Source organism: Colletotrichum chrysophilum (genome assembly GCF_026319265.1).
Source record: "Colletotrichum chrysophilum strain AFK26 chromosome Unknown scaffold_133, whole genome shotgun sequence".
Lineage (NCBI taxonomy): Eukaryota > Fungi > Ascomycota > Sordariomycetes > Glomerellales > Glomerellaceae > Colletotrichum > Colletotrichum chrysophilum.
The window spans coordinates 58,469-82,438 of record NW_026517420.1 but is presented as its reverse complement, the minus strand read 5'-3'; the positions used below and the strand labels follow the sequence as shown (position 1 = coordinate 82,438).

The window sequence follows — 23,970 nt, the reverse complement described above, 5'->3', positions numbered from 1 at the left end:
GAAAGTACTTGAATCTTGGATATTCGAATGACTAAGATGCCTCTATGTACAGAAATGTTAACTAACGCTACCTAACCAGACCCCACGCACGGAGCTGAATCTCAATGCGTCACCGGCTTGAGCTCCGCCACAGGTCTCATGGCGAACATGTGTCCTGCGCCCCCAGTGCTCCGCTTCACCATGACCACGCCTCTCTCTACCATTGATCGCTCGTACTCCTTCAACCTGGCAATCTTGTCTTGGGTCTGTCTTGAGCCGGAAGAAATTTCAACCAGCGCTCCGAACAGGTCGGCAGCGTCTTGGAATGCCGAGTTCGCACCAACACCTCCGACGGGTGACATGGGGTGAGCTGCGTCTCCGAGCAATGTGGCCATTGGATGCGTGTCCTCGGCAGAGTTGATGAACTCGCTCCAAGCCGATGTGAAAAGCTCCTCAGAGGTCGTATGGAAAGCAAGGGTAGATGCGGACTCCACATCTTGCTTTTCGATCAGCGTACGTATCGACGAGTGCCACGGCGATGCCATGGATTGTGCCTGTTGAGCCGATTGGGCATGGTCGAATCTCAAAAGCTCCTCAGATTTTGTTGGCACTACGTCGTCGCGGAAGCACAAGACCCAGTAGACGTAATCAGATGGAATGTGGTATTTCGTCCTCATGACTGAGTCTAGGGTCTTGTCGAACACCATGTTGTCGCCAAAGAGCTTCAGCGGGCTCTCGCTGGACTCTCCAGTAAGTGACATGCCGCCGACAATTTCGGCAGGCACAGCAGACGCCAACTCTGGTGTTCGAAAGGTCTTTCCAAACACGGCTCGGCCTTCGGTGTCCAACACGGTGAAGTTGGGCAATAGCTGTCGTCGGATAGCCGAGCGAGTGCCGTCCGCACCGACCAGGAGGCTACCTATCTCCTTGCTCCCATCACCAAAAGTAACTTCAACCTGGCCTTCGGAATTCGTGATGTAGCTTTGAAACTTCTTCCCAAATGAAATATGCTCTTCCAGGCCTTCTAGCAGAATGCTGCGGAGAATGGCGCGGTCAACATTGTACGCTTTGCCTTCCTGGAATCCCTGTCGTCCAGCCCCGGTCTTGGGAGGCGGGCCGGGAAGAGGCGTTGCCCACTCAGTGGGCTGGCCGGTCATGGCATCCATTCGGCTGAACCCTGGCTGCATCGGAGCGGAGGTTGCTTCGAAGGCCTGCCAAAGGTGGCCGGGGAGAAGTTTCTGGAGAGCAGCGGCTCCATCGGGGGAGATACGGATACGGTAGCCCTGGGTGCGGAAGGCCACCGAAGTATCCCGCTCAAAGACGTGGAATGGGATCGGAGGGTTGGCGTTTTTGAGACTTTGAGCAAGGGCTAGACCGCCCAGGCCGCCGCCCACGATGATGATGCGATTTGCTGGTGAAGAACTCATGATGGTTCTGCTATTGGAAGTGAGAAGGTTTGAGAATGCTGGTGAATTGAAAGTCTCGTGACTCGGTGTGTACTCTGACTTTGATGATACGAGAGAACAGAACGCGAAAACGGCCTGCCGTCCGTAGTATTTATACTCGCGAATTCATTTGAAGACATCTTGACATCCGGACATGGACTTTTACTATGAAGTCGGGTCATACATGGAAATTTGCCAAAGACCGGACCCGGTCCTGACGGTTGAGCGGTCGCTGGTGAGACTGCCACAATGCTTCGGGACCGAGCGTCCCACCCGTGGCCGAGCGGTTCCGCTGCCCACCTGCCGCGTGTGCCGGGTCGGCGATGAGGACCATTGCTCAGCACTAGCCTCCATAGTCGACGCCAATCAGATTTTGAGAGACAGATCCCTCACCGAGTCCCTGTGGCGCAGCTGGAGAAATACACTAAAAAAAAAAAAAAAAAAAACTAGTAAGCGGTAGCACTTTTGCGTCGCAATATTGTCAGAATAATTGGATTCAGCATGTGTCCAAAGATGAAGAGCCAAGTTGTCGAAGTAATCAATTCGGTGTCAGCCTTTGCTTCTTTAATAGCACTGACGATGGGCAATATGGCGGCTTGAGAGCCAGTCGGTCTGACCTAGAAAATGAATGGAATTCGATTCCTAGCCCTTGGCCATGAGTCTTTCTAATTCACTCAAACGGGACGTGTTTTCAAAGCTTTTCAATTTCTTTCTACTCACTAGCCCTCCACGAAATTTCTGTCAATCTTTATTTGTCCCCGATCCATCGTACCATTAAAATCTCTGATATCGTGATGGCTTTCCTGGGCAGGGTCCTGCAGCTATTCTCGCCCACTTGAACCTTCCTTAGTTTCGTGCAATGATTGCCTCGACAAGCGGAATGTCGCTGGGAGCAAGAGTGGCGACGCTTACATGAGGCCATGAGAGTTTAGCGAAGTTGAGCATGACGGTCTGAGAATACTGAATCTGAGTATACTCGACAGTCACGGTTCTCGCCGTCTTGATCTCATCCCGCACGACGAATGTAGGAACTCCGTCATGACGGCTATGGGCTGCCGGAGAGAAAGTTCTGAACGGCTTCTGTGCAGTGGGCTTCCAAGGCTTGAGCTCAACCTTTGCTTGCACCGTCGAAACCCAATAAGTCGCCGACATGCTCACTGCATCCGCGTTGCTTGGCCCACCCGTGCCCGGTGCCTTGCCGGAGACAAGGAAGCCAATGTTGCGTGTGCCGCCTCCAGGCTGAGAATCGGTTGACACCGTGAACGTGGTGGTGTTGGTGATGGTCTTTCCCTTGTTGGCCTTGGTCAAGATGCTGTTTGGGTTGTCAATCATCTCTTGAGTGATGCTAGAGTTCTTGATGAAGGGTTCCAGGTCCTGAGGCAGGCGGTGGGTGGTGCTGTCCGTCGCCTGTTGGCTGGCAAATGGAATGAAAGACTTGGCCTGGGTCTCGTCGGCGCGGATGAGGAATGGCGTGATGCCAGCTGTATCTATATTAGGTGCCCCATTGGTGATGACCGCCTGATCAAAGCATTGAGCATTGATCGTCGTCCCATGAGGGATGGACGCCATGCGAGAGTAGGACGCGGCCAGCGTGGGGTCCTCGGTCTTGGGAACGCGCATCCAGAGGCCGGGCTCAAAGTGAATGACTGGCTGCTGGCGGCCCTTCACCTTCTCGGTCAAGTCGATGATGGTCTGGGTGTATGAGATTCCATCAAGAGCGATATCAGGTTGATCGTCCAGGCCGCGGTTGGGCACCGCCCCGAGAGGAGTAGAGAAAACCTGGGTCTCTGCGGTGATGTTCAACTGCAGGATGTTGTCCTTGACATCGTCATTTGGCTTGACATTCATCTCACTGAAGCCGGCCTTATTGTTATTCGGGCGGAAGATGGTGTTGAAGCCGTGTCCCTTAAACGTTCCTTTGAAGTGCTGGAGAACCTTAAGGGGAGGAGCTCTCAAGTTGGATGCCGGGGGCTCCAAATTAGCAGCAGAGCCATTGGTACCGTTGGAGTGGTCAGATCCGTTAGTGCCGTTGGGGGCAGGAACGCCGTCAGTGTTGGGAATGGCCCCCTCTTGCAAAGATACCGACTCAGCGTAGGTGAAGTTCGGCGGGAGGCTGATGGAGACAGCGGGGGCGGTGAATTGACTCATGATTGAAGCTTTTGAGTTATGATATGATAAGAAAGGTTTGATGGTGGAAGATATAAAAGGTGAAGCAGGGTTGACTGGACCGGACCTGTACCTTTAAATAGAAAAACAGTCTGTGGTCGGTGACTGAATAGAATAGTAATTTCTGATCTGCAAGGTATAGAAGCATACGTTCAAACAATTACTGGAATGAATCGAATGAATAAAGGCGGCGGCGATGGCTTCAGCATGTGGGCTGATATAAGACAAGCTGAACGCCGTGGCGTAGAGCTGGCCAGATGCGACGAGAATGAATAGGCAGCCACGCCACCATTGCCTGGCCTCACCATCTGCATGTCTACAACTACTTATCTGATCTACCTTGCAAATATAAGCAGTGTTCATGCAGAAAGACTACAGATATATGATTACTTTCGAGCGATTAATAGCTGTCCAAAGGATCAGAAATACGTCGATGAGGGGCGCTCCCACAGTCAGCTAACCATGTTGATAACTGTTTAACCGGCAGTACCAGCGTAAGCATGGCTTGGTATTGAGGAAGATGAATTGGATGATGGGGAAGGCACTTGTGTCTCAGGCTGAGCATTTCTCCGTAGTATGGACAACTACGTACGATGCGCTTAACGTGGTTGCACTGCGGCTTATCCCGCATCCGGCACCACAAGATTTCAAGCGCAAATTCCCCTTCGACAGGCTTTCCTCCCCAGGCTGTTGCGTGTCAATTGACTTGAGGTATGCTTTCAGAAAGGCTATTGATCGTTCTTTTGCCTCCTTCAATCCTGGCTTGGCAAGCTCATTGGAGGGATTGTCAATCTGGATATGTTCTAGGCCGTCCGCAGATGCCGACCCTGGATGCTACGGAATGCATGTCTCACTCGACGGCAGCAAACGGTCGCAATGTCAGCCCGCTTGGTATTCAGAGGAAGCCTATTGGACAGCAGAAACAACTAAGTTTACAGCTGACCTTGGCAGAATTTTCAAGTCCAGGGGTTCTCTGACTGGAAACATCGTGGCACCCGGCCAACAAGGCACGGACATGGGCCGGTCTTGCCTGCATACCTGCTGCCACTTCAAGTTTCATTTGCCATCTCAGCTCTATCATAGACCTCTTGGACGATGCCAATTTGGTGGCTCATAGCAACGTGTCCGGCCTTAGCTGACATGCGGAATCCCCGCACACAATACCGAGACACGCACTACCACCACAGGACTCGCCTAGCTCCCGCAGGGTTCCCGAGTGGTTCCCGTCCCGTTAGCTCCCGCTCTATGAAATTGGCACATTGGGACTGCTGCCCAGGACACGCCACTATCGGGATAGAAAGACGAAAACGGCAAATATAGGTAGAATTAGCTCCCTAATTGCCCCCGAGTATGGTTAAGCTCCAGGCCTTGACGATAACCTCCTTCAACCGCATTCTTAGACTACCATTCCTACCCGTATCTTCTCAGTCTTCGCAGCTCTTTCCATCAGTTCCTGTCGTTGATGGTTGAGTATTGCGAAGAGAATCTTGAAGGCAATGGCAAACCAGTAAATCCCCGCAGCACCAGTAAACAAGGTACTGAGAATGATAAACGCCAAGGCCTTTGCGCCATATTCGACATGAATGCCCAAGTTCCTCCCTAACATTCCAATCGTACCACCAACAGCGAGAACCAAGGTGACGGTGATTACACCTATGCTTATCTGGGATCCAGTCGCAAAAAGTGAGACGAGAATGTTCGCCAGCATGTTCAGCTTACTGGATCTGAAAACCACTCCCGAAACTGAGCTGATGATAAGTAATGCGTTTCCGACAAGGGATATTATGTAGAATGCAAAAAGAATGTTTCCGAGTGCCGAGAGAATGTCGTCGAAGGAGCCGAAGATGTCGGCAATTTGCCCAGAGAATGGTATGGTAATGTTCGCCACTCCTAGGGGGATCTTCGTTGGGATTTTGGAGACGAGATCCTCAACTCCTAAGTCTCATCAGTCATTAATTCCCTAACGGCACATAGTAACGGTGGCTAGGGTTGACGACTCATTCAGGGGCATCCCCATGCACACATTCGCCACATAGAAGGTGTACTGATTCTTGATGCCAATGATGGAGCTGATCTCATCTATGAAGGCCTTTTCGATAACTTGAATTTCGCCCTCGATCCCGTGCGTGATGTTTCCCAGCAGACTACCAATGGCACCCGCAGCTGCTGGAACAGCAGACTCAAGGCTCCCAACAATTTGGGCTGGATTCGGAATCAGGCTCGCCAGGGCTGCCGGATTCTCGAGAACAACCAACGGATTTGGTATAGAGGATGCAACTCCTTGAAGAGCGCCTATTGGGTTCTCCAAAATTTCCAAGGGATTTGGTATTGTTGGTGAGGGATCGGGGACAGGTGAGCGGCCCGCAAGTGCGTGGTGTTGAACAGGGGCCTGGACCGCTCGAGAGGTTGTGCCGGATTGGTTCAACGATGTCAAACTTATCTAAACGCTATGTAAGAGCATGCTATAACAAAGAGTACGACGTTCACGAAACATATAGTACCGAGAGGAAGTAGATGTCGCTCGCCTGATCGGCCTGCCGACCAGAGAGGACAAGAACCAACGTCAAAGAAAAAGAAACAATACTGAGAGCAGCCGGTAACAAGGCTGACCGACGATATTGCCGTCGCCTAGCGACTCGGCTTTCTAGACTGGCAGTCGACTGGCTGAATGCGCTGAACATGTTGAGGAGGATCAGGAAGAGATGAAAGATGAGGGGTTTGGCGACAAAATTTATCCCAGATTGAGCGTGATCAAGTCATCTAGATCAATATCATTAGAACCACATGTGAAAAATTTCTCATCTCCAAAGCCTCTTGTAGATCAGATCTTATCTCCGCTTCGAGAAACGCGAACACGATGATCCGTCCTTGCCGAGAGCACTGCCATTACGGAAAGTATCTTCTTGAACAATGACTCAATGGTTGACAGACTGTCATTAGATAGCCTCCACATCCCAGGGTCACGATCTTATCATTATGAGATCTGATTCGTTCATAACAGGCTTTCAGCTAGACATTGACCGGTGTTCCCCACGGGATGGATCAAAGTCTCTCAGATGCCGGTGGGAGCCACAGATGTCGTGTGGCAGTTGTCATCGCGACTTACAAGCCGCTTTCGGCAACGTCTCTAGCTCAGCCACAAAATGCCCTTTGCGTCTCTGCGCCTCGCAGAGCTCCAGAGTCTAATTCCTTCTTTACGTGGTTGACGTTTCGCAGTTTTTTTCCCCGCAGGGCGCGTCGGCCTATCAGCGCTTACGGATGAACTTGAGAATACTCTGGTTTTGCCTTCATCTCATGTTCTCAAACCGGTTCATTACCCGTTTGGTAGGTGTGGCTATCAACACACAGACAGACGCACGTTAACGGCATGTACGTTCGTTGGACCCTTCAACGGCAGATGTCAATGCATGTGAAGATTCGTGGAGGCTGAGTCCAATGAACAGAGGGGAAAACCTCGAAAAAGGAAATCGAGTCGTGATGATGTACGCGGCCGGCCTGGATGAGTCTGGGTCGCTTCTGATTTCCCGGAGAGGACAACCTCCAGATGTGCGAAGTGGAAGTCGATTCATGAGGGCGGTATTGAAACAGCTGGACAGCTGGATCTACTACAAATATGGTAAAGACTCGGCAGTCTGCAACAATAATCAGGTTTAAGACATACCAATTGAATGCATCACTGCCAACAACACTGTACCTACCCTTTTCTGACGCATCGAGCTTGGAGTCTCAATCATCATGGGCTTCCACAACCCACTTCCTTCATCTATGGAGGGTAAGTTCAGATTTAAACATTACATGTACAAACACTGACAGCACCCAGCTGAGTGCAAGAAGTGTGCAAAGATTTTGACATCTTTTGTTGATGCCAGGCGCTTCGGCCCCGACAGAGTCATTCCAGCCAAAGTGCTGTCTTCAGCCAAGGTGGGTAGCCTTCTCAACCGGGCCATCGGGCAGTGCTGCTTACACAAATCTTTCGACAGGGTCTCGCAGTTATCACTGTATTCAAAGCCGGCCTATTTGGTTCTGGCAGATTTGGTAGTGGAGTTGTCGTTGCCCGTCTGCCCAATGGTTCATGGAGCGCTCCGTCAGCCGTCGCCCTTGCCGGCACCGGCATAGGAAGTCAAATCGGCCTTGAACTTGTCGATTTCGTCTTTGTTCTCAACAGCTCCGACGCAGTCAAGACCTTTTCTCAAGCAGGATCCCTGAGCCTCGGAGGCAGTCTGTCGCTGGCTGCCGGTCCTTTTGAACGCACAGCAGAGGCTGCTGGAGCAGCCAATCGACGAGGTGCCGCGGCCATCTACAGCTACTCAAAAGCCAAGGGATTCTTTGCTGGGATTTCTCTGGAAGGCTCAGTGATGGCTGAGCGGAAAGGTGCGAATGACAAGATGTACGGATGGCCGTACTCTGCGGGCCAACTCCTTTCCGGAGTAGTTGAGCCTCCTCCCGCAGCTGCGCCGCTGATGGAAGTTCTCAAGATGAACGCATTTGGAAGTTACATGTTCTTGCCGATTGGCATTCAAAGTCCGGCCATACCGAGTCCTAGGTTGGAAGCTGGAAGAAGCGCCGGCTCTAGCTACGATGATGCGGATGTGACCCTGGTGGCACTGTCACCACGCCCTCTTCGGTCCAGACTTGAGACTGGCACGATGACATCGCAGCAGCAGTCCAGAGAGAATGAGGAGCAGCACGCTGCGGAACAGCACCTGCAGGCCCTTCGATACGAGGGAAGCCAATCTGGAAGACAACGGCCAAGAGGTCAGCAGCCCGGCGCACAGCATTCCGAGGCAAGGGCCGGGAGGCAAACGTCGCCGAGACAGCACCTGCAAAGACAGGAATCTGAGAGGCAGAGATCTGAAAAGCCTGCCCAGTTATATCTGGATGATCAGTCGAACATGATTTGAATATGGGCAGGTATTGGGTGACAACATGGAGAAGGATTTCAGAAGTCATTAGTCTCGCTCCATGTGTAGGACAATATCGCCTTTGTATTCGATGCTTCTTTTACCTTCTGAGCCCAGCCACATCCAATTTGTGGAGGTTTACGCCACACTATGAAAATGAATTCGATGCTTCCTTTCCACTTGTGTTAACTAAGCCTCTTACCGTTGTATTGTACAGGTGATAGAGTACCATTGCTGTCACTTGTCAAACATTTAATTCCCGACCATCTTGACCCGCAGAAGACGAAGAAGCGGAGTGGGAAATGCTGTGTGTTGGACAATGAAGGGCGCTAACCCAGGGGCTAGAGTAGAAGTAGATAACAATGCGGGCCTGTTGTTCCGCCTATCTTCAGTGCACGTGCCCAAGAGCAGGGGGCCATGATGTCTTGGCTGTAAGCATCCTCGGCTAAAGCGGCCTAGTTTGACCATTGTTTTCGCAAGCCAAGGTCATACAAAATACACCGAAATTCACATCGACAAAAGTCCATCAAGTATTCACTAGCAAGAGGTTGAGGCTCCGGCTTACCGGCACTGCGGGATGTCGGTGCTGTTTAGTCTCAACCTTGCCGGTTGGACATGCAGATACAGCCAGTTAGACAAGCCAAAGAGCCGGGAGGCGTCGCCAGATGCGTGAACATGGCAGCTGTCTTAGACTTTAGTCAGTTCCCTAGTAATGAACGGCGCGGATCGCGTGGGCAACTTGATCCAAACGAGTCATTGTCACTGGCGACATCGGATAGGCGTCCTGGAACACCATAGGCTCCGCATGGAACCGGGGACCCCCCCGAGGTGGAACGGACGAATAGATCGAGGCATCGCTTAAGATATCCGTGCAACATGGAGCCTCGGCCGATTCATCGAGATTCACTGGACGAGGGATGATGTCACGCTCCATGAGGTTAGCCGAGTTATTTTTTCCACGAACGTGTCGCCACGTCGACCGCCCCGAACGGGTTCTAGAACCCCAACCGCAACAACCCACACGCACGGTAGATCGAAAACTCGGCCGAGGGGGCGGGGACGCGTCAATCTTACCCTGAGAGGCAAATGTCAGAGCCAAAAAAAAATGGAAAATTGAGAAGTGAAGAGAGACGTCTGATGTGAGCTTGCTTCAACACCGAGGCCACACCGAGAACCCATCCCAGGCGCGCCGCAACGTCTTACCCCTCACCGATTGTTCGCGCGCATCCGATGTCAACCTCCACCGAGGCTCAGCGCGAGCGGGAGGTTCAGCGCTACCTCCAGAGCTGGCAGGTCGCCCAGGGTTCTTCTCTCAACGTCGCCACCAATGTCGACAGTATCGCGGCGCCTGACCTGCAGAGCACAGGCTACCAGGCCAAGGCGTCGCCGGACAGGACTCTCACGGCCTTCTCCCAGCTGGCCGTCCTCAAGCTCGACGTCAGGCGTGCCATGGTGTCGCTGATTGACTCTACCACTCAGACCATCCTTTCCGAGGCCACTCGAAACATCCAGCTGGGAGAGCTTGACAGCGAGGCTGCGGAAGAACCGGTGAACAGCACGAACAGCGACCTATGGCGTATGTAGACTCTCTCCAGGAGACGGCTCCAAGTAGCCATTATGTCGCCTGTGCCAAGGGTTGCCCTCGGCTTTGCAGAGTCGTGGGATGGAACCTACTCTTGCGGTGCCGTCATGCTGACCATGAAAACTTCAAACAGTCGGCGCAACCATCCTATCCCGCCCGGATGCTGTCTGCGAGCATTCCCTCATAAACACCTGCACCGCGATAGACTCCCCGAAGGATCGGCCGTACACCGTCCCAGGCCTCATCGTCTCCGACTGCCGCTACGATTCACGCTTCGCAACCCGTCCGTATGTTCTGTCGGAGCCTGGTGTTCGATTTTATGCCGGCGTGCCAATTTTCTCCCGAAACGGACACAGAATCGGCTCCTTTGCTGTGTCGGATGAGCGCCCTCATGATGGACTCACAATCGAAGAGATCAAGTTCATGCAGGGCATTGCCCAGACTGTGATGGAGCACCTAGAATGGGCAAGGGACCGTGTGGATCGCTTCAAGGGTGAGCGTATCGTTCGGGGATTGGCGGCTTTCGTTGAGGATTGCTTCACTTTGAACGACGACAACATTTTGGCCAAGGACGATGTATCCCCGAACCCAACGACGATTCGCCCTCCCGAGATGGCGCTCAGCTCTTCGAAGCGCCCTCTTTCGACAGCCAATGTTTACTTTCGTGGATCCGGATCCCCTCGATCATCCCTGCCGACGCGCCTACGACAGGCAGCGCCGAACTCTCCACCACAATCGCCGCCGAGGAACAACTTCAAGCAATTTAACAAGCAGAAGCCTGATAGTATATCGAACCTCTACCACCGTGCGGCTGACATCTTGCGACGCTCGACGCTCGCTGACGGTGTCGTCTTTCTGGGTGCCACAACCACAACCTCCAGACAGCTGAGCAAGGCCATGAGGATGGGAGGATCAAAGTCGTCCGACGAGGACGAGCAGTCGCTACCAGTCACTTCAGGCTCTGAAGGCGTGGGACTCGACAGCTCTGACTCCGACACATCACCCGCGGCGAGGCCTTGTAAAATCCTGTCCTACTCCATCACTGATGAGCAGACACGCGCTGGCATGGAGCAGGGTCCTCCTCTTTCACTCGGAACACTCGAAAAGTACTTTTCCATGTTCCCCATGGGGAAAACGTTGTCCTTCACTGAGACTGGAGCTGGTGTTTCCTCAGAAGATGATAGTGCAAGCGACCGAGAGCTCATCAGAACAGGGCCCCAGGCAGGCGAGAAAACCGGAGAAGGAAACAGGCGCCGAAAAATCAGGATGGACCACGAAGAGCTTCTCAAGAAAATTCCCGGCGCAAAGTCTGTGGTCTTCGTCCCTCTTTTCGACTACAGCGAAGACAGATTTGCTGGAGGTTGCTTCTTGTGGACGTCAGTCACTGGGCGTATGATGAACCTCGACCAAGACCTCTCCTATCTGCGAGCTTTCAGCAACAGCATAATGACTCAAGTTGGACGTATCAACACACAGAAGAACGAAGCCGCAAAGACGACATTCATTGCCAGCATGAGTCACGAGCTGCGCAGCCCTCTTCATGGAATTCTAGGCTCAGCAGAACTTCTCAAGGACTCCGATACAGATACATACCAAGCGGGCCTCGTAAACTCCATCTCTACTTGCGGCAAGACGCTCCTCGATACTCTGAACCATGTTCTCGACTACAGCAAAATCAATCGATTGGGACGTGCGCAAATGAGGAAAAGCGCAAGGCAAAACAGGCCCGTCGTCCTGTCTTCTGACTCTCTTGAGAGTCTAAGCATGACGGCAGTCGTAGATCTCGGTGTTCTTGTTGAGGAAGTTGTCGACGCTATTGCGGCAGGCCACTCATTCAAGAAACTTGCGGGCGCAGCCGCGCTGGGATCAACAAAAGCAACTGCAGGTCAACTCGGAGGACCCATCGAGATTGGCAAGTACCAAGCTCCGGGAGCCGACGGGCCTGTCTCGGTGTTGGTTGACATCTGTCCGAAGACTTCATGGATGGTTAAGACGCAACCAGGCGCTCTCCGCAGGATCATTATGAATCTCTTTGGCAATGCTCTAAAGTATACCACGTCAGGATTTGTGCTTGTTTCTCTTACCGGTCAAGCCAGGTCAGATGGGTCCAAGGTCAATGCTCTGATCAGGGTTGCAGATACTGGCAAGGGCATAAGTGACGATTTCCAGCAAAACCGTCTGTTTATTCCCTTTAGCCAGGAAGACTCATTCCAGCCTGGTACCGGCCTTGGACTGAGCATCGTCAAGCAGATTGTGGACTCTCTTGGCGGCACTCTAGAAGTCAAATCTGAGCAAGGCAGGGGAACAGAGGTTGACGTGCATCTCCGGCTCGCACCTGTTTCTGATCCAGCAGCTCATCAACCTGATGAGGCCATTCGATCGGTCGCGGAACAAACAAAAGGCAAGAAGCTTGTGCTCTTGAACGGATACACCACACCACAGCCAGCGTCTGTCACTCGACAAGTTTCCAAGATTAACGAGGTGCTTTTCAACACTTGTTCAAATTGGTTTGGAATGAAGGTGGACAAAGAAACCAACAAAAACGTATCAGACGCCGACATGTTCGTTTACTGTGAACCACCTCCTATTGAGGTACTTGAAAAGCGATTCCGCGACCATCAAACGCCCTCAGCACGAAAGGTTCCGATCATTATTGTCTGCCAAAATGCGGAAGAAGCGGTTCAGATTTCTCATAAACATACAAAGGTCTTGGGCCAGATGTCTCAGATCGTTGAGGTGATACCACAACCGTAAGTCAAGCTCTTCATTCTCATTGCCTTAAGAATATGACGCTGATTTCGATACAGTTGTGGTCCACGAAAGCTAGCCAAAGTCTTTAGCAACTGTTTGAAGAGAGCAGAAGCTGCTGCAAAGGCACCAAATGGAGAGAGTATCTCGGTCACCGCATCAAATGCCGACATGGAGCCAACGATCAAGGAACTCCGGATGGGCACACCACAACCAGACGACAGAGTCATTGTACACTATGACCAGCCTCCTGAAGAAGTCAAAGAGGAGCTAGTTTCGTCTCGTGCAATCAGCAAATCGCTAGGCACGGTGCAAGTAAAGGAAATTGGCGGGACCGACTTGAAGGAGCGCAAAGACAGCAAGCTGCACGTCTTGCTGGTGGACGACAATAAGATCAACCTGAAGCTTCTGGTGATGTTCATGAAGAAGTGTGGCTACTCGTACGAGGAGGCAGAAAACGGACAAGAAGCGGTTGACAGGTTCAAAGAAGCTTCGGGCGTCCACATTTCAGAAGACGCACCCGAATACGAGAGACCGCGTCGGTTCGACTTCATCCTCATGGACATCAGCATGCCGATACTCAATGGATTTGAAGCAACCAGGTATATCAGGGAGTTTGAGCGCGAACACCGGATGCAACCGCCGACGAATGTTATCGCGCTGACGGGTCTTGCGAGCGCTGACGCAAGAAGGAACGCCGAATCTGTGGGTATTGATGTGTTTATGCCGAAGCCGGTACGATTTGCGGAGTTGAAGACGTTATTGTTGGCAGCTGAGACGCACGGGCGATGATAATGATCTATGGGTTGGGTGGGATTTGTTGACACCATTTCCTGGTTTCCTTTTTAAAAATATTAAACACGACTAGATGGAACTGGTTTTCAATCATAAATTTCAATTCTCCTTCTGGTAACTCAGGACAGCTACACATCGGAACTTGTTCTCCCCCTCTCAGCCTCGACGATTTCATCTTGACCCACACAACTAAGCCCCTCAAAGTCGTCGAGTTACTTGGATTTGTCTGCAAACCGGTCTGAGGCTAAAAACGAATGACAAGTTCACACTGAAGTCGTGATTGGTAAAACTCCAAGACTATGGATGATCCAATGATAACCCAATCTTACTATCAAGCCTGAGAACAAATGGGGGCCGATAACGGATCATATGTTGAACCGAAACCATCGGCAAGCGTTCTGCATGCATCATGAACTAACTGCTGGCTGATCTGGTGTACGCTGTGGAAAGTTTCAGTAACTGGAGAGAACGTTTGAGCTTTCACATCTTACCCTGAAAGAATCAGCACTGAGTGCGTGGCTCCTATGTAAACCTTGGTTTCGACCTCGACACCGGCATCCTTTAGTTGCTCTGCGTACTTGAGACCTTCGGGCGCTAGGAGGTCGATCTCGGCAATAGCAATCCAGGTCTTTGGGCTTCGTGCCACAATGTCTTTGGGTGCAAAGCATGGCGATGCGTCCCAGTTTTTCTTGTCTTCATGGTTCGGGAAGTAGAGGTTTTGGTACCAAGTCATTCGTCCAGGCGTAAGCCAGGGAACCTGCTTGGAAGAGGACCACACAGTCTCTACTGTGGCAGTACTGTCAATGACAGGACATATGAGAATTTGAGAAATGGGGGCTGGTGGCACGTTCTCTAGAGAGGCTTTCATTGTGAGAACAGCAGCAAGGCCCCCACCGCTGTTACTATCAGTAACAGAATGAGGACAGGATCACACGATGGTTCACTTACGCCGAAAGACCGCCGATTGTCAGAAGAGAGGTGTTGATATTGAGACGCGATGCATTAGCAGGCTGAACCACCCATCTAAGTCCAGTCAGACAATCATCTACAGCGGCGGGATAGACGTGCTCGGGGGCATGGCGATAATTGATGGTGACAACCACGCATCTGACGTCTACGTTTTGTTAACACCTGCCTCGCATCTTCAGAACGGGAGCTCACGTTTGCAAACATGCGTCAAGAATCCATTCTCACTGTCTAATCCCCCGTTGACCCAACCACCTCCGTGCAGCCACACTAAGCATGGCCATCTTCCTGGGGGCGCTTCGCCTTCAGGCACAAACACGCGGACTTGAATGCCGCCACCGAGTTCCTCATCCCAGGTTTTACCAACTCGAGATAGCGTCTGCATGGTATGCGCAAGAGGATTCGGATTATAGCGTGAAGATGGATCCCATGGCTGGGCTTCTGAAGGCTCTATGAATTGGATGATGCTGTCATGGAGAGCAACATACTCGGGGTCCAGCTTCTCGCGGACAGATGGGTGAATGGGCTGATAGATCTTCCTGGTTTCACTCATTTTGAAGAATTGATACCGACAATTCTAGACTGCAAAGTTGATAATGAAGAGTGCCGTTGTTGCGGAGAATGTGCGCAGGCTTTCAGAAAGACTTCGACCGAGTATCCCATGCTTAATCATGGCCGGCGGATTTGCCCGTTCCCGGCAATCGCCGGCAAGACCCATCAAACCGGCATTTGGTCGGAGCTTCGGAAGCGAACACGGAGGTCGTAATTACACCTTCATGGAACTGACCGTAAGAAAGATATTCAGAACAGAGCCTTGATTTCACAATGACATGCTTGAAGAACTTCTGTGGAAAATGGCCTGATGCATATGGCTGAATAGATGACAGCGCGACACCATAGGCTTCCGAAGAATCTGTCTACATTAATTATTTGGCTGATCTGAACAGCCATTCAAAAACCAGCAGGGCTTAGCATACTTTTATAACCTGAAGATTTTGCTAGCGACACAAAATGGGTACATTTTTGGACGTACGTGGAGCCAACGTTTTCATCGATTGACGCGGAAAAGACCCGATTTCAACGCATCACCTGCTGGGCGGATAAGTTCAAAGTACCATTCGGCGGTGTCCAACGGCTCAGGTCATTGTCTTGGCAAAATGGCGATGCTGCAGGGCTTTTCATATGAAAGGCGTCGCTGCCCAGTCACATTGGACATGGTGCCAAGGATCTGACGCAGTCAGTCCGGTCTAACAAACAACCGAGGGAAATAAATCGATTCGCCCGCCAGATAGGGCCTGATCTTCCAATCCGGGATAAAGCGCTGATTGGTGTATAAATTGTTCCAGGGAGTCGATCACAGAGATTAGGAAGCTTTTGACGGGCTTTTGGGAACAGCCGCACTTTCGACTGGCACTCACCTCCCGCTCTCGTTTGACTGCAGCTGCGCTGTGCCGGCATCCGTGATTACTCGCAGACAGATTTGAATGCCGACATGGAAGAATCGGCTGCAGTATCCACGGATGTTACAGTGTTTCGTCCGTTCCATAAGGCGAGCCAGCTATCAATGCGTTGATAAAGTGGTATGTCGTTCAAAAAAGGTACAAACTTCACGAAGGAAAGTTTCTCAGTGAGCTCTAGGGTGCAAATAAGCATCAAGGTAAGCTCATTGAGTTCCCCGTCGTGAGTAGCTCCCGCAATGGCTTCCCCGCAAAGACCGACCCTGGACCCCGCAGTCTAAGCCAGGGTCTGCTTTTCCGTCCCTGTGGAACAGCATGAAGCTGCTCGGTACTCGGCGTAGGATGATGTCTTCTCTACTAGTTCAAGCATACGGCAGACATACAATGGAACACGCAGCTGCAGCTCAAGACAATGCGTCGGATAAGCAGAAGAAGACTGACCGCAGGGTCTTGGCCGATCTTGGGTCAGTGAGGGGAACCTTGTCGGCTGCGACTTCACGAGATTGACGAGTTCTGTCGAGGTAGCTTGACATGGCTGGAAACTTGTATAAATAAGCGAAGGTACAAGTAGGCAACTTTTTCATAGAACGGCAAGCACCCCATCGTGTCTATCGGAGAACTTCGCAGCAGTATCAAGCCTGCAGTCCACCTTTAAGATGAAGGTCTCAACTCTTGTCACGACTGCGTTGGCGGGCGCCACCTTCGCAGCCGCTTCCGTTTCCCTTCCAAGTGGATGGTTCACAGTTCCACCGGACGAGAAGATCAAGACATCCAAGTTCAAAGGGGAGACCCGATACCTTACGTGGATGGCCGATTCCCAGATCAAGCACGGCGTTGAACCCACCTTCGCCTATACCGTTTCAGCATACTACTCCGGCATTCTTCTGGCATACAACCGAACCGGCGATGAGAAGTACTACAACTATGTCAAGCACTATGCAGATGTCATTCTATATCCGGCATGGAATGGAGAGATCCTTCTGTATAACAACAGCAACTCCATTGACGACATTCGTTTCGGCCACACGTTCCTCGACTTGTACAAGTTCACTGGGAACGAGATATACAAGATAGCTGCTCAGACTCTTCGCAACCAGATCGATCGCACTGGTCGCACGCCCACCGGAGGATTCTACCATAGGTACCCCGTTTACATCGATCAGATGTGGCTGGATGGCATCTACATGTTAGATGTGTACTATGCTCGCTGGACCCATGAATTTGATGCCGATAATTCCACAGCCTGGGACGACATTGCCCTTCAGTACGACCTCATTGACGCCGGAACCATCTCCGAGCGTGAGCGCACCAATGGTCTCCCGCTTCATGGTTTTGATTGGAGCAAGAAGGCTATCTGGGCTGACCCCGAGACCGGTGCCTCCCCGCATGTGTGGGGTCGTGCAGTCGGTTGGTACATCATGGCCCTGGTTGATACCCTGGAACTCTTCCCAGAGAACCATGCAGGTCGTGAGCGCTTGCTGAAGTACCTGCAGTCCGTCGCCGATGCCATTGTCGCAGCGCAGGACAAGAAGACCAAGGGATGGTGGCTGGTTATGACTCCCGGCACTGAGGGCCAGTGGGGCAACTACATCGAGAGCTCAGGCTCTTCCATGTTCGTCTATGGCTTGCTTAAGAGTGTGCGTCTCGGTTACATCACAGGGGACAAATATCTGAAAGCTGCTCTGGATGGTTACAAGCTCATGACGGACACGTTTGCCGAGGTCCGCAAGAACGACAATGCCCTTCTATACGAGTGGACTGTCCAGACTGGTAGTCTGAGCTCGAACGGCACATTCGAGGTGAGAAAGCTCTCTTTCTAATTCTCAACAAGCACATGCTAACATGTCCCCAGTACTATGCAAGCCAGCCTTTGTTTGAGTCAGACCTCAAAGGAGTTGCGCCTTTCTTATTCTCAAGCTGCGAGTATGAATTGTATTTGGAAGCGAAGAAATAGCCCAGGAAATAGACAGGCTATAGTATTACAACTTCAAAGGGAGACCTATAGAGACTAATTGGCAAATAAACAATTCCATCACGGGTGGTATATGTTATATTTGAAGTTCAGGTCCTTGGCGACGTAGAAAAAGTTGATTTTAAAAGTCCCTTCGACCTATCACTTTGAATTATCTAGGAAAGAGAGACTGTCTGAGTTGTTCATGAGGTGCTTGTGCGACACCATCAGCTCTGTTTCTGAGCTTGTTGGTTTATTTGTCGCTCCAGTATGCTGGTTGCCTAGAGTCTTCTCTTTCCGTTGTTCTTCCTGGTCTTCTTGCCAGTGTTGGTGTTGTTACCGGTGTTGCCCGCACTAGCGCCGCTCACGCGCTCGCATCTCTCGCCACCATCTCCGTTGCCGCAACGAAGGGGCAACAGACAACATCCATCGGGATCGGCGAATTGTTCGAGACCGTTGGCGCCTTTGCCGAGGGACTTGCAATCCGGTCCATCGGGGAAGCCGCAGCTGTTGGAGAAAAGTTGGGTTAGCTTGTGGTTTTGGCAAAGGCTTTTTTGTTCTATATGCCACAGAAAGCCAAGGAACCCGCAGACTTCAAACGCAATCGAAAAAGGAGGCACAGCGCGGCCGACCACCTTTACATACCCGTTTTGTGCGAGGACGCCAGCGGCGCAAGCAGAGATGATGATGGAGAAGAACTTCATTATGAAAAATTGGATTGAAAGTTTCTGCGCAGCAGATTGAAGAAGAATAAGAAGTCTGGTTGGTTAGAAGAATGAGAAAGTTGTCGCTGGGATGGAAGCAGTCTATAAGATAGTCGCCGCGGGTTCGACCACGCTTTATACTGGCAAATGAACATGGCCTGTTTACCATCTCTCCATGATTATCGTAACATTGCTCTCCAAACATCTTGGCGATGGGTACTCGTTGTTTTGCTGCGTAGCATCCATCGCTGACCCCGAGGAGTACGACACTCTCGGTGGCAGACCCCAACATCCCTGCGAAACCTAGTGCCAAACTAAGCTTACCGCGCAACCATCAGAAATGCTTTATGGCATGTGTCACAATGGGACGACAGTCGACATACAGGGTTCATGACTCCAGATTTCGCTTGGCTTGAGCCGGTCGCTCACGAGCGGAAATCTGCAAATCCTGTCTTTGACAGGGGCAGCCTATTTTGCCTGCTGAACCATTCCGTTGCATTGTTTTTGCTACCTTGCAGCAGCCCGAAGATAGGAGCAGCGGAGCCTCCCGCACGGCATGAGCGGACTTGGCACTTCGGAATGCTCCAGAGGCTCCTGCCCTATGGAGGCCAGCTAAGCCTCAACACACCCATCCCAGGGCCTTGGCAAGCAATATGGAGGAGACTTGCACGGCAAAAGCTATTCTCTTGACATCTCAAGTCACCTCAACTTGGAGCCGAGCGCATACGGAAAGCCTCGTTCAAGCGCTCAACAGGAGAGCGCGGAAGCTGGATGAGTGCACTTGTGTACGCAAATGTGCACACTTAGTGGGAAAGAAGTGCAACGGTGAGATCACCTTGAATACGAGCCACACGAGCACCCGATAAGAAGAGAGCTAATTCAAACAGATCAACTGAGAATCAGTTACCCTTGACGAGTTCATTCCAAGCCATCGGTTAGCAGGCCCCCGCAAGACGTATCCGCAAGAATCCCGGGTGGAATCTTCGAAAAGCCTTCTTTTTTCGCGGGTCTGTCGGAATATCACCATACGTTATTAGAGTTACGGGGACATCAAACTGACTTTACAGGGCTGCGGTTACACGCGGACACCTTGCAGTGGTGCTGGTGCTACCCCAACCGCCCCTGTTTCAAAGCCTTAAAGATTCAGCTGAGCAGCCAAGCAAGGGCTGTCCCACCTGGAGAAGGGGCAAGAGAGTTTCAGTGAGGAGTTAATCTTGACGCGCGCGTTACAATAACAAGACTTCAATAATTGGCGCCTGCGTCTGTGATTTTACCATGGATCACTCATCCCGCCGGCTCGGTTGAAGGAATGAGACACAGCTGGCAAGGATCAGCTTACGGCATAGGTTGACAATAATCCCGGGGCAAATGTCCCCGTTCATAACTCGTGAAATGGACTTGTTCGTCAGACAATGAAAGACATTTTGATTCTATATGGGGAAGACCATAGACCGCGCGCTTCTTTCTTCTTTGGCCGTCTATGAATCCAAGACTGCGATAAGACAAGAGACGAACACTGTCGGTTCGCCGCCGAGATATACAACAGTAGAATTTCGGAGTCTACGTTGCAAAGCGGAAGTCGAGCCTGGGTAACGCGTTAGCAACATTATTCAGTCAAAGTTCAAGGTGCAAGCGGGAGGTAGCTCACCTTTTGTTCCCGACATCCGTCGTGTTGGTCCTGTAGTTGTGTTGCTCTTCTGGGGACATAGCGTCCCAAACCTTGGCCTTTTGGTTGTTTCTCCATCGGTAGTAAAAGAATGTGAATGGGTATTGAACAACCTGCAAACAACCTGAGCACCTAATCTTACCAAGCGTAGGGGTGGAGATGACTTACACACATCCAGATGCAGATAACCAAAAGGCCCTTGTTTGCCTTAAAGTACCGCGGAGCATCATTGGATTGATAGACTTGGTGGCTAAGGTTAATCTCCTGCCGTCACGCGGGTGACAATTAAGACTCACTGTTCGCTCCGATCATGCCCGAGACTTGCACCCACATATTGTAAAGGCTAAGGATGGGTCAGCGAAGCGACGACTTCAAAAGAGAAAGGAGAGACATACGAGGCAGACACCGTTCTGTTCTGCACCGAACCTGCGTTTCTACTTGTCCAAGCCACTTGAATGGGGTGGGTGCTAGGCCTTGTTAGCTCATGCAGCCTTTATCAGCCAATCCAGCACTCACTAGGGGAATGAGAGTAAAACTGTGGCGATCGCGAAGTATGCCCATGGGCTGATGGGGTCCGGCAACGCGATCAACGCCACAAAGCAAGGCAACAACCAAGCATCTTCGGCCATCGACACAAAACTCCGATTGTTCACCAGCTCACTCAAAGCAGTAATGAGCAGCATGGTAATACTGGAACCAACGATGTTCGGGATCGAAAGCAGGTTGGTCTGGATGACGTTGAAACCGAGACCGCGGAAGGATAAAGTGAGGTATTGGTTGACCGGATACTTGGGCAAGCCGAAGAGCAGGCCAAGGGCGTACAGCGGCCACATATCGTAGTCCTTGGAGCACTCCCAGATCTGCCTGACGGACAGGCCCTGTCGGTTGTACATACCTCCCTTCTGGGGGTCATCACGAATGACTGTGTGATACTGAGGTTAGATGCAGTTCTGGGTAAAGTTGAAGCACGTGGGATGCTCACCGGAGTTGACAATGATCTTAACTTCCTTTTCCTTGAAGTAGCCCTTGGGGTTCCACCAGCTCCTCGTTCGGGCGGGACATTGCGGCATCAGGAAGAATGAGAGCAGTCCAACACTGAACGTAAAGCAGCCCCTGAAGTCAAGAGTTAGTACAGGACTCGGTGGTTCGAAGCAGAACAACTCACTCAATGAGGAACATCCATCTCCAGCCTTCGTAGCCCAAGATACCTCTCATAGACAGAAGACCGACCGCGGCAAAACCCACACCAATGTCAACTGCAGAGAATGTGAGCTGCTGAACTGAACCGTGTCCTTGGTTGCACCACTTACCAATTTGGGAAGACATCCAAAACCAGGCTAGGCGAATCGGAAGCTAAGTTAGAGTAAGCGAAAAGCCCGTAAAGCTTTGCCATCTACTGGAGTTACTCACAGACGTGCCCGTGTACCAATAGCTAAGATACAGAATTGTGTCAGGGATGAAGCCACCTTGGAAGGTAGCGCTAGATTCGTCCGAGTCAAAAAAGTGTCATGCAGAACCAGGTACAACATAACCTACATCAGATATCTGGTGGCAAGAAATGACGCCCGTCCCTTCAGGAAGAATTGCAGGCCGGAAACGGTACTGAAAAGACAGATCTGGATTGGGATCCACAGATCCGGGCCGATACTATTGAGGTCAGATGGGCTTCATATTTACTTGTAGGCCCATATTGACGAACCGCTTGGAGATCAACTGGGATGGAAGCTCGGCAACAAGGAAACCGACTCGGGAGATGGTTTGGCCAAGGTTCTTCTTTGTGTTAACATTGTAAGGGACCCGAAACATTGGCGGATGTACTCACGTAGTCACCGCGAGTGAGGCCAAGATCAGGGAGCATGTCATCAGAAACGGCGTTGTTGATGTTGTTTCTGTCAATGTTCAAAGCAGCAAACATGACGCAACACCAGACCTGAGTGTTGCAAGTCAGTCAGTCGCGTTCACCAAAGGCATTGTGCGATGCTCGTCAAAACTCACCATAATCTTCCAATCAACCTTGCGTCGCACTTGCCGCTCTTCTCTCCAGGTCCAGCGGAATGAGGGGTCGAAAGCCTCCTTGTTCTCCCATTGCGGGTGGATGTAAGCCTCCTTGTACTCTTCCAAATTCTCGGAATCCCAGATGCTCGGTTGTGTCGCAATCTTTGATGCTGCAGATCAGCTAAACGTTCAGATGTTGATGTACCGTGAAGATGACCTACGGCGTCAAGGTCGTATTCTTCCGCTTTGGGGCCCTTCCGGATTCTCAAGAAGCGAAGGATAGCGTCGCCGAGCGCGGCTTCCATGCGCTGAGTCTGCTGTGTAGCCAAAGCCGAGGCGGTCGGGGGAACTGCGTCTCGGACATCCTTGCCGGTGCCGGTCTTGGAGTCTGCGCCCGCGTGGTCCGAAGACGTGATGGACCCTGCGGGCGAGGGCTTGTTGGTCGGTTGCTGCTGGGCAGACATTTTGGACGGCAACTCGAAGAAGGAACGAAGTCGAGCCGACACAACGGGCAGCAAAAGCAAACATCTACCTACGCAAGCGATTCCCCTATCTATTTAAGAGGGAAGCATTAAAATCTCTTTCCACACCAGCTTCGGTCGCCGCCCGAACCCCCCTGGTGACAGAACCAGGCTACCGGTCGCCGCATTTCTTAGCCAAACGGCATACATGGAGGGAACCTCAAAGGCGTGATGGGTAATAGCGACCGTCCATAGGCAGGAAACAGCGGCCATACCCCGATTTTTGCCCCTTTGGTAAAACGATGCCCCCCCACAGGGGGTGACGGCATGTTGCTTACCCAGGTAGAACCCCTGAACAGATCGTCTTCCGAGGAGATCCAAAACTTGGGATCAGAGAGCTACGATGAGCGCTGAGAGTTGTGTATACTGACAGAATGTAACGGCAGGGGACCACGCTATTTACTGCTTGATTTCGAGACGCGCGCCAGCTCTATCGGAGCTTTTCTCTAAGCTTAACCTAAACCTGAGCCGCTATTTCTTCTTCTTGTCCATTGCCTTTGACGCGAAACCGAGCCAGGTTCGCGGTTGTCTAGAACGCAATGTGCGGAAGAGTTGAACACTGGGGCCGATGTTACGGTTCGTCCACTTTGGTGTGTTGCGCCATTCGCTTGCAGCGCACGCCATTGATTCACCATCATTTGTTTCGATGGCGTGCTGGAGGTCGAACCCCCGCATTACATATTTAAGCAGGCAGCTTACCCTCCGCGCCGGCCTGGCCACACCCTCTCCACTCGGTTGAAGAATCCGTCCCGGCCGGCAGTATTCACGGGTAACCTGCTTAGAATCGCTGCAGCTTTGATACTGCGGGGCATGCCGACCGCCGGGGCCGAGAGCAACACCCCACACTCGGGGCCGCCATGACCGGTACGAACGAAGTGGGTCATAAAGATTCGGGGTGGTGGCCGGAGCCTGCGCGGAGCTATCTTGGCTATTTAGCCCTGAACAAATGGCATGGCTTATAACTTTCAGTCAATTCACAATTCCAAAAGCCCTCGGTATATCAAAAGTCTCGATTAGCCGTATCTGGAGTACTACATCTAACCGCTTTCAATGAATGAAGCTCAAGACATTGTTCGCGTAAACTCCCTATTTAG

The 23,970-nt window shown here is 51.6% G+C and overlaps 8 protein-coding genes across 8 annotated transcripts; 3 read left to right on the top strand and 5 right to left on the bottom strand.

Annotated features, from left to right (window-relative positions):
• Positions 1-101: 101 nt before the first annotated feature.
• On the bottom strand, positions 102-1,406 carry COL26b_011225 (uncharacterized protein; the record flags this gene model as incomplete). Its single annotated transcript, XM_053183897.1, has 1 exon — positions 102-1,406. One exon carries the CDS (start codon positions 1,404-1,406, stop codon positions 102-104), a length of 1,305 nt encoding a protein of 434 aa, XP_053032172.1.
• An 864-nt stretch (positions 1,407-2,270) lies between these two features.
• Positions 2,271-3,572, bottom strand: COL26b_011224 (uncharacterized protein; the record flags this gene model as incomplete). Its single annotated transcript, XM_053183896.1, has 1 exon — positions 2,271-3,572. One exon carries the CDS (start codon positions 3,570-3,572, stop codon positions 2,271-2,273), a length of 1,302 nt encoding a protein of 433 aa, XP_053032171.1.
• A 3,753-nt stretch (positions 3,573-7,325) lies between these two features.
• COL26b_011223 (uncharacterized protein) lies at positions 7,326-8,491 on the top strand (the record flags this gene model as incomplete). The annotated part of the gene is made up of 3 exons (XM_053183895.1): positions 7,326-7,362; positions 7,411-7,511; positions 7,571-8,491. The coding sequence occupies 3 exons, from the start codon at positions 7,326-7,328 to the stop codon at positions 8,489-8,491; spliced, it is 1,059 nt and encodes a 352-aa protein (XP_053032170.1).
• Positions 8,492-9,721: 1,230 nt separating this feature from the next.
• On the top strand, positions 9,722-13,613 carry COL26b_011222 (uncharacterized protein; the record flags this gene model as incomplete). The annotated part of the gene is made up of 3 exons (XM_053183894.1): positions 9,722-10,067; positions 10,207-12,823; positions 12,881-13,613. The coding sequence occupies 3 exons, from the start codon at positions 9,722-9,724 to the stop codon at positions 13,611-13,613; spliced, it is 3,696 nt and encodes a 1,231-aa protein (XP_053032169.1).
• A 417-nt stretch (positions 13,614-14,030) lies between these two features.
• On the bottom strand, positions 14,031-15,135 carry COL26b_011221 (uncharacterized protein; the record flags this gene model as incomplete). Its single annotated transcript, XM_053183893.1, has 4 exons — positions 14,031-14,046; positions 14,108-14,512; positions 14,565-14,639; positions 15,071-15,135. The coding sequence occupies 4 exons, from the start codon at positions 15,133-15,135 to the stop codon at positions 14,031-14,033; spliced, it is 561 nt and encodes a 186-aa protein (XP_053032168.1).
• A 1,560-nt stretch (positions 15,136-16,695) lies between these two features.
• COL26b_011220 (uncharacterized protein) lies at positions 16,696-17,859 on the top strand (the record flags this gene model as incomplete). The annotated part of the gene is made up of 1 exon (XM_053183892.1): positions 16,696-17,859. The coding sequence occupies one exon, from the start codon at positions 16,696-16,698 to the stop codon at positions 17,857-17,859; it is 1,164 nt and encodes a 387-aa protein (XP_053032167.1).
• Positions 17,860-18,271: 412 nt separating this feature from the next.
• On the bottom strand, positions 18,272-18,694 carry COL26b_011219 (uncharacterized protein; the record flags this gene model as incomplete). Its single annotated transcript, XM_053183891.1, has 2 exons — positions 18,272-18,497; positions 18,636-18,694. The coding sequence occupies 2 exons, from the start codon at positions 18,692-18,694 to the stop codon at positions 18,272-18,274; spliced, it is 285 nt and encodes a 94-aa protein (XP_053032166.1).
• Positions 18,695-20,254: 1,560 nt separating this feature from the next.
• Positions 20,255-22,819, bottom strand: COL26b_011218 (uncharacterized protein; the record flags this gene model as incomplete). Its single annotated transcript, XM_053183890.1, has 15 exons — positions 20,255-20,279; positions 20,343-20,473; positions 20,529-20,602; positions 20,657-20,703; positions 20,756-20,827; positions 20,877-21,282; positions 21,343-21,473; positions 21,526-21,616; positions 21,671-21,713; positions 21,771-21,840; positions 21,897-22,007; positions 22,060-22,133; positions 22,183-22,290; positions 22,356-22,517; positions 22,577-22,819. The coding sequence occupies 15 exons, from the start codon at positions 22,817-22,819 to the stop codon at positions 20,255-20,257; spliced, it is 1,788 nt and encodes a 595-aa protein (XP_053032165.1).
• Between the last annotated feature and the right edge of the window lie 1,151 nt (positions 22,820-23,970).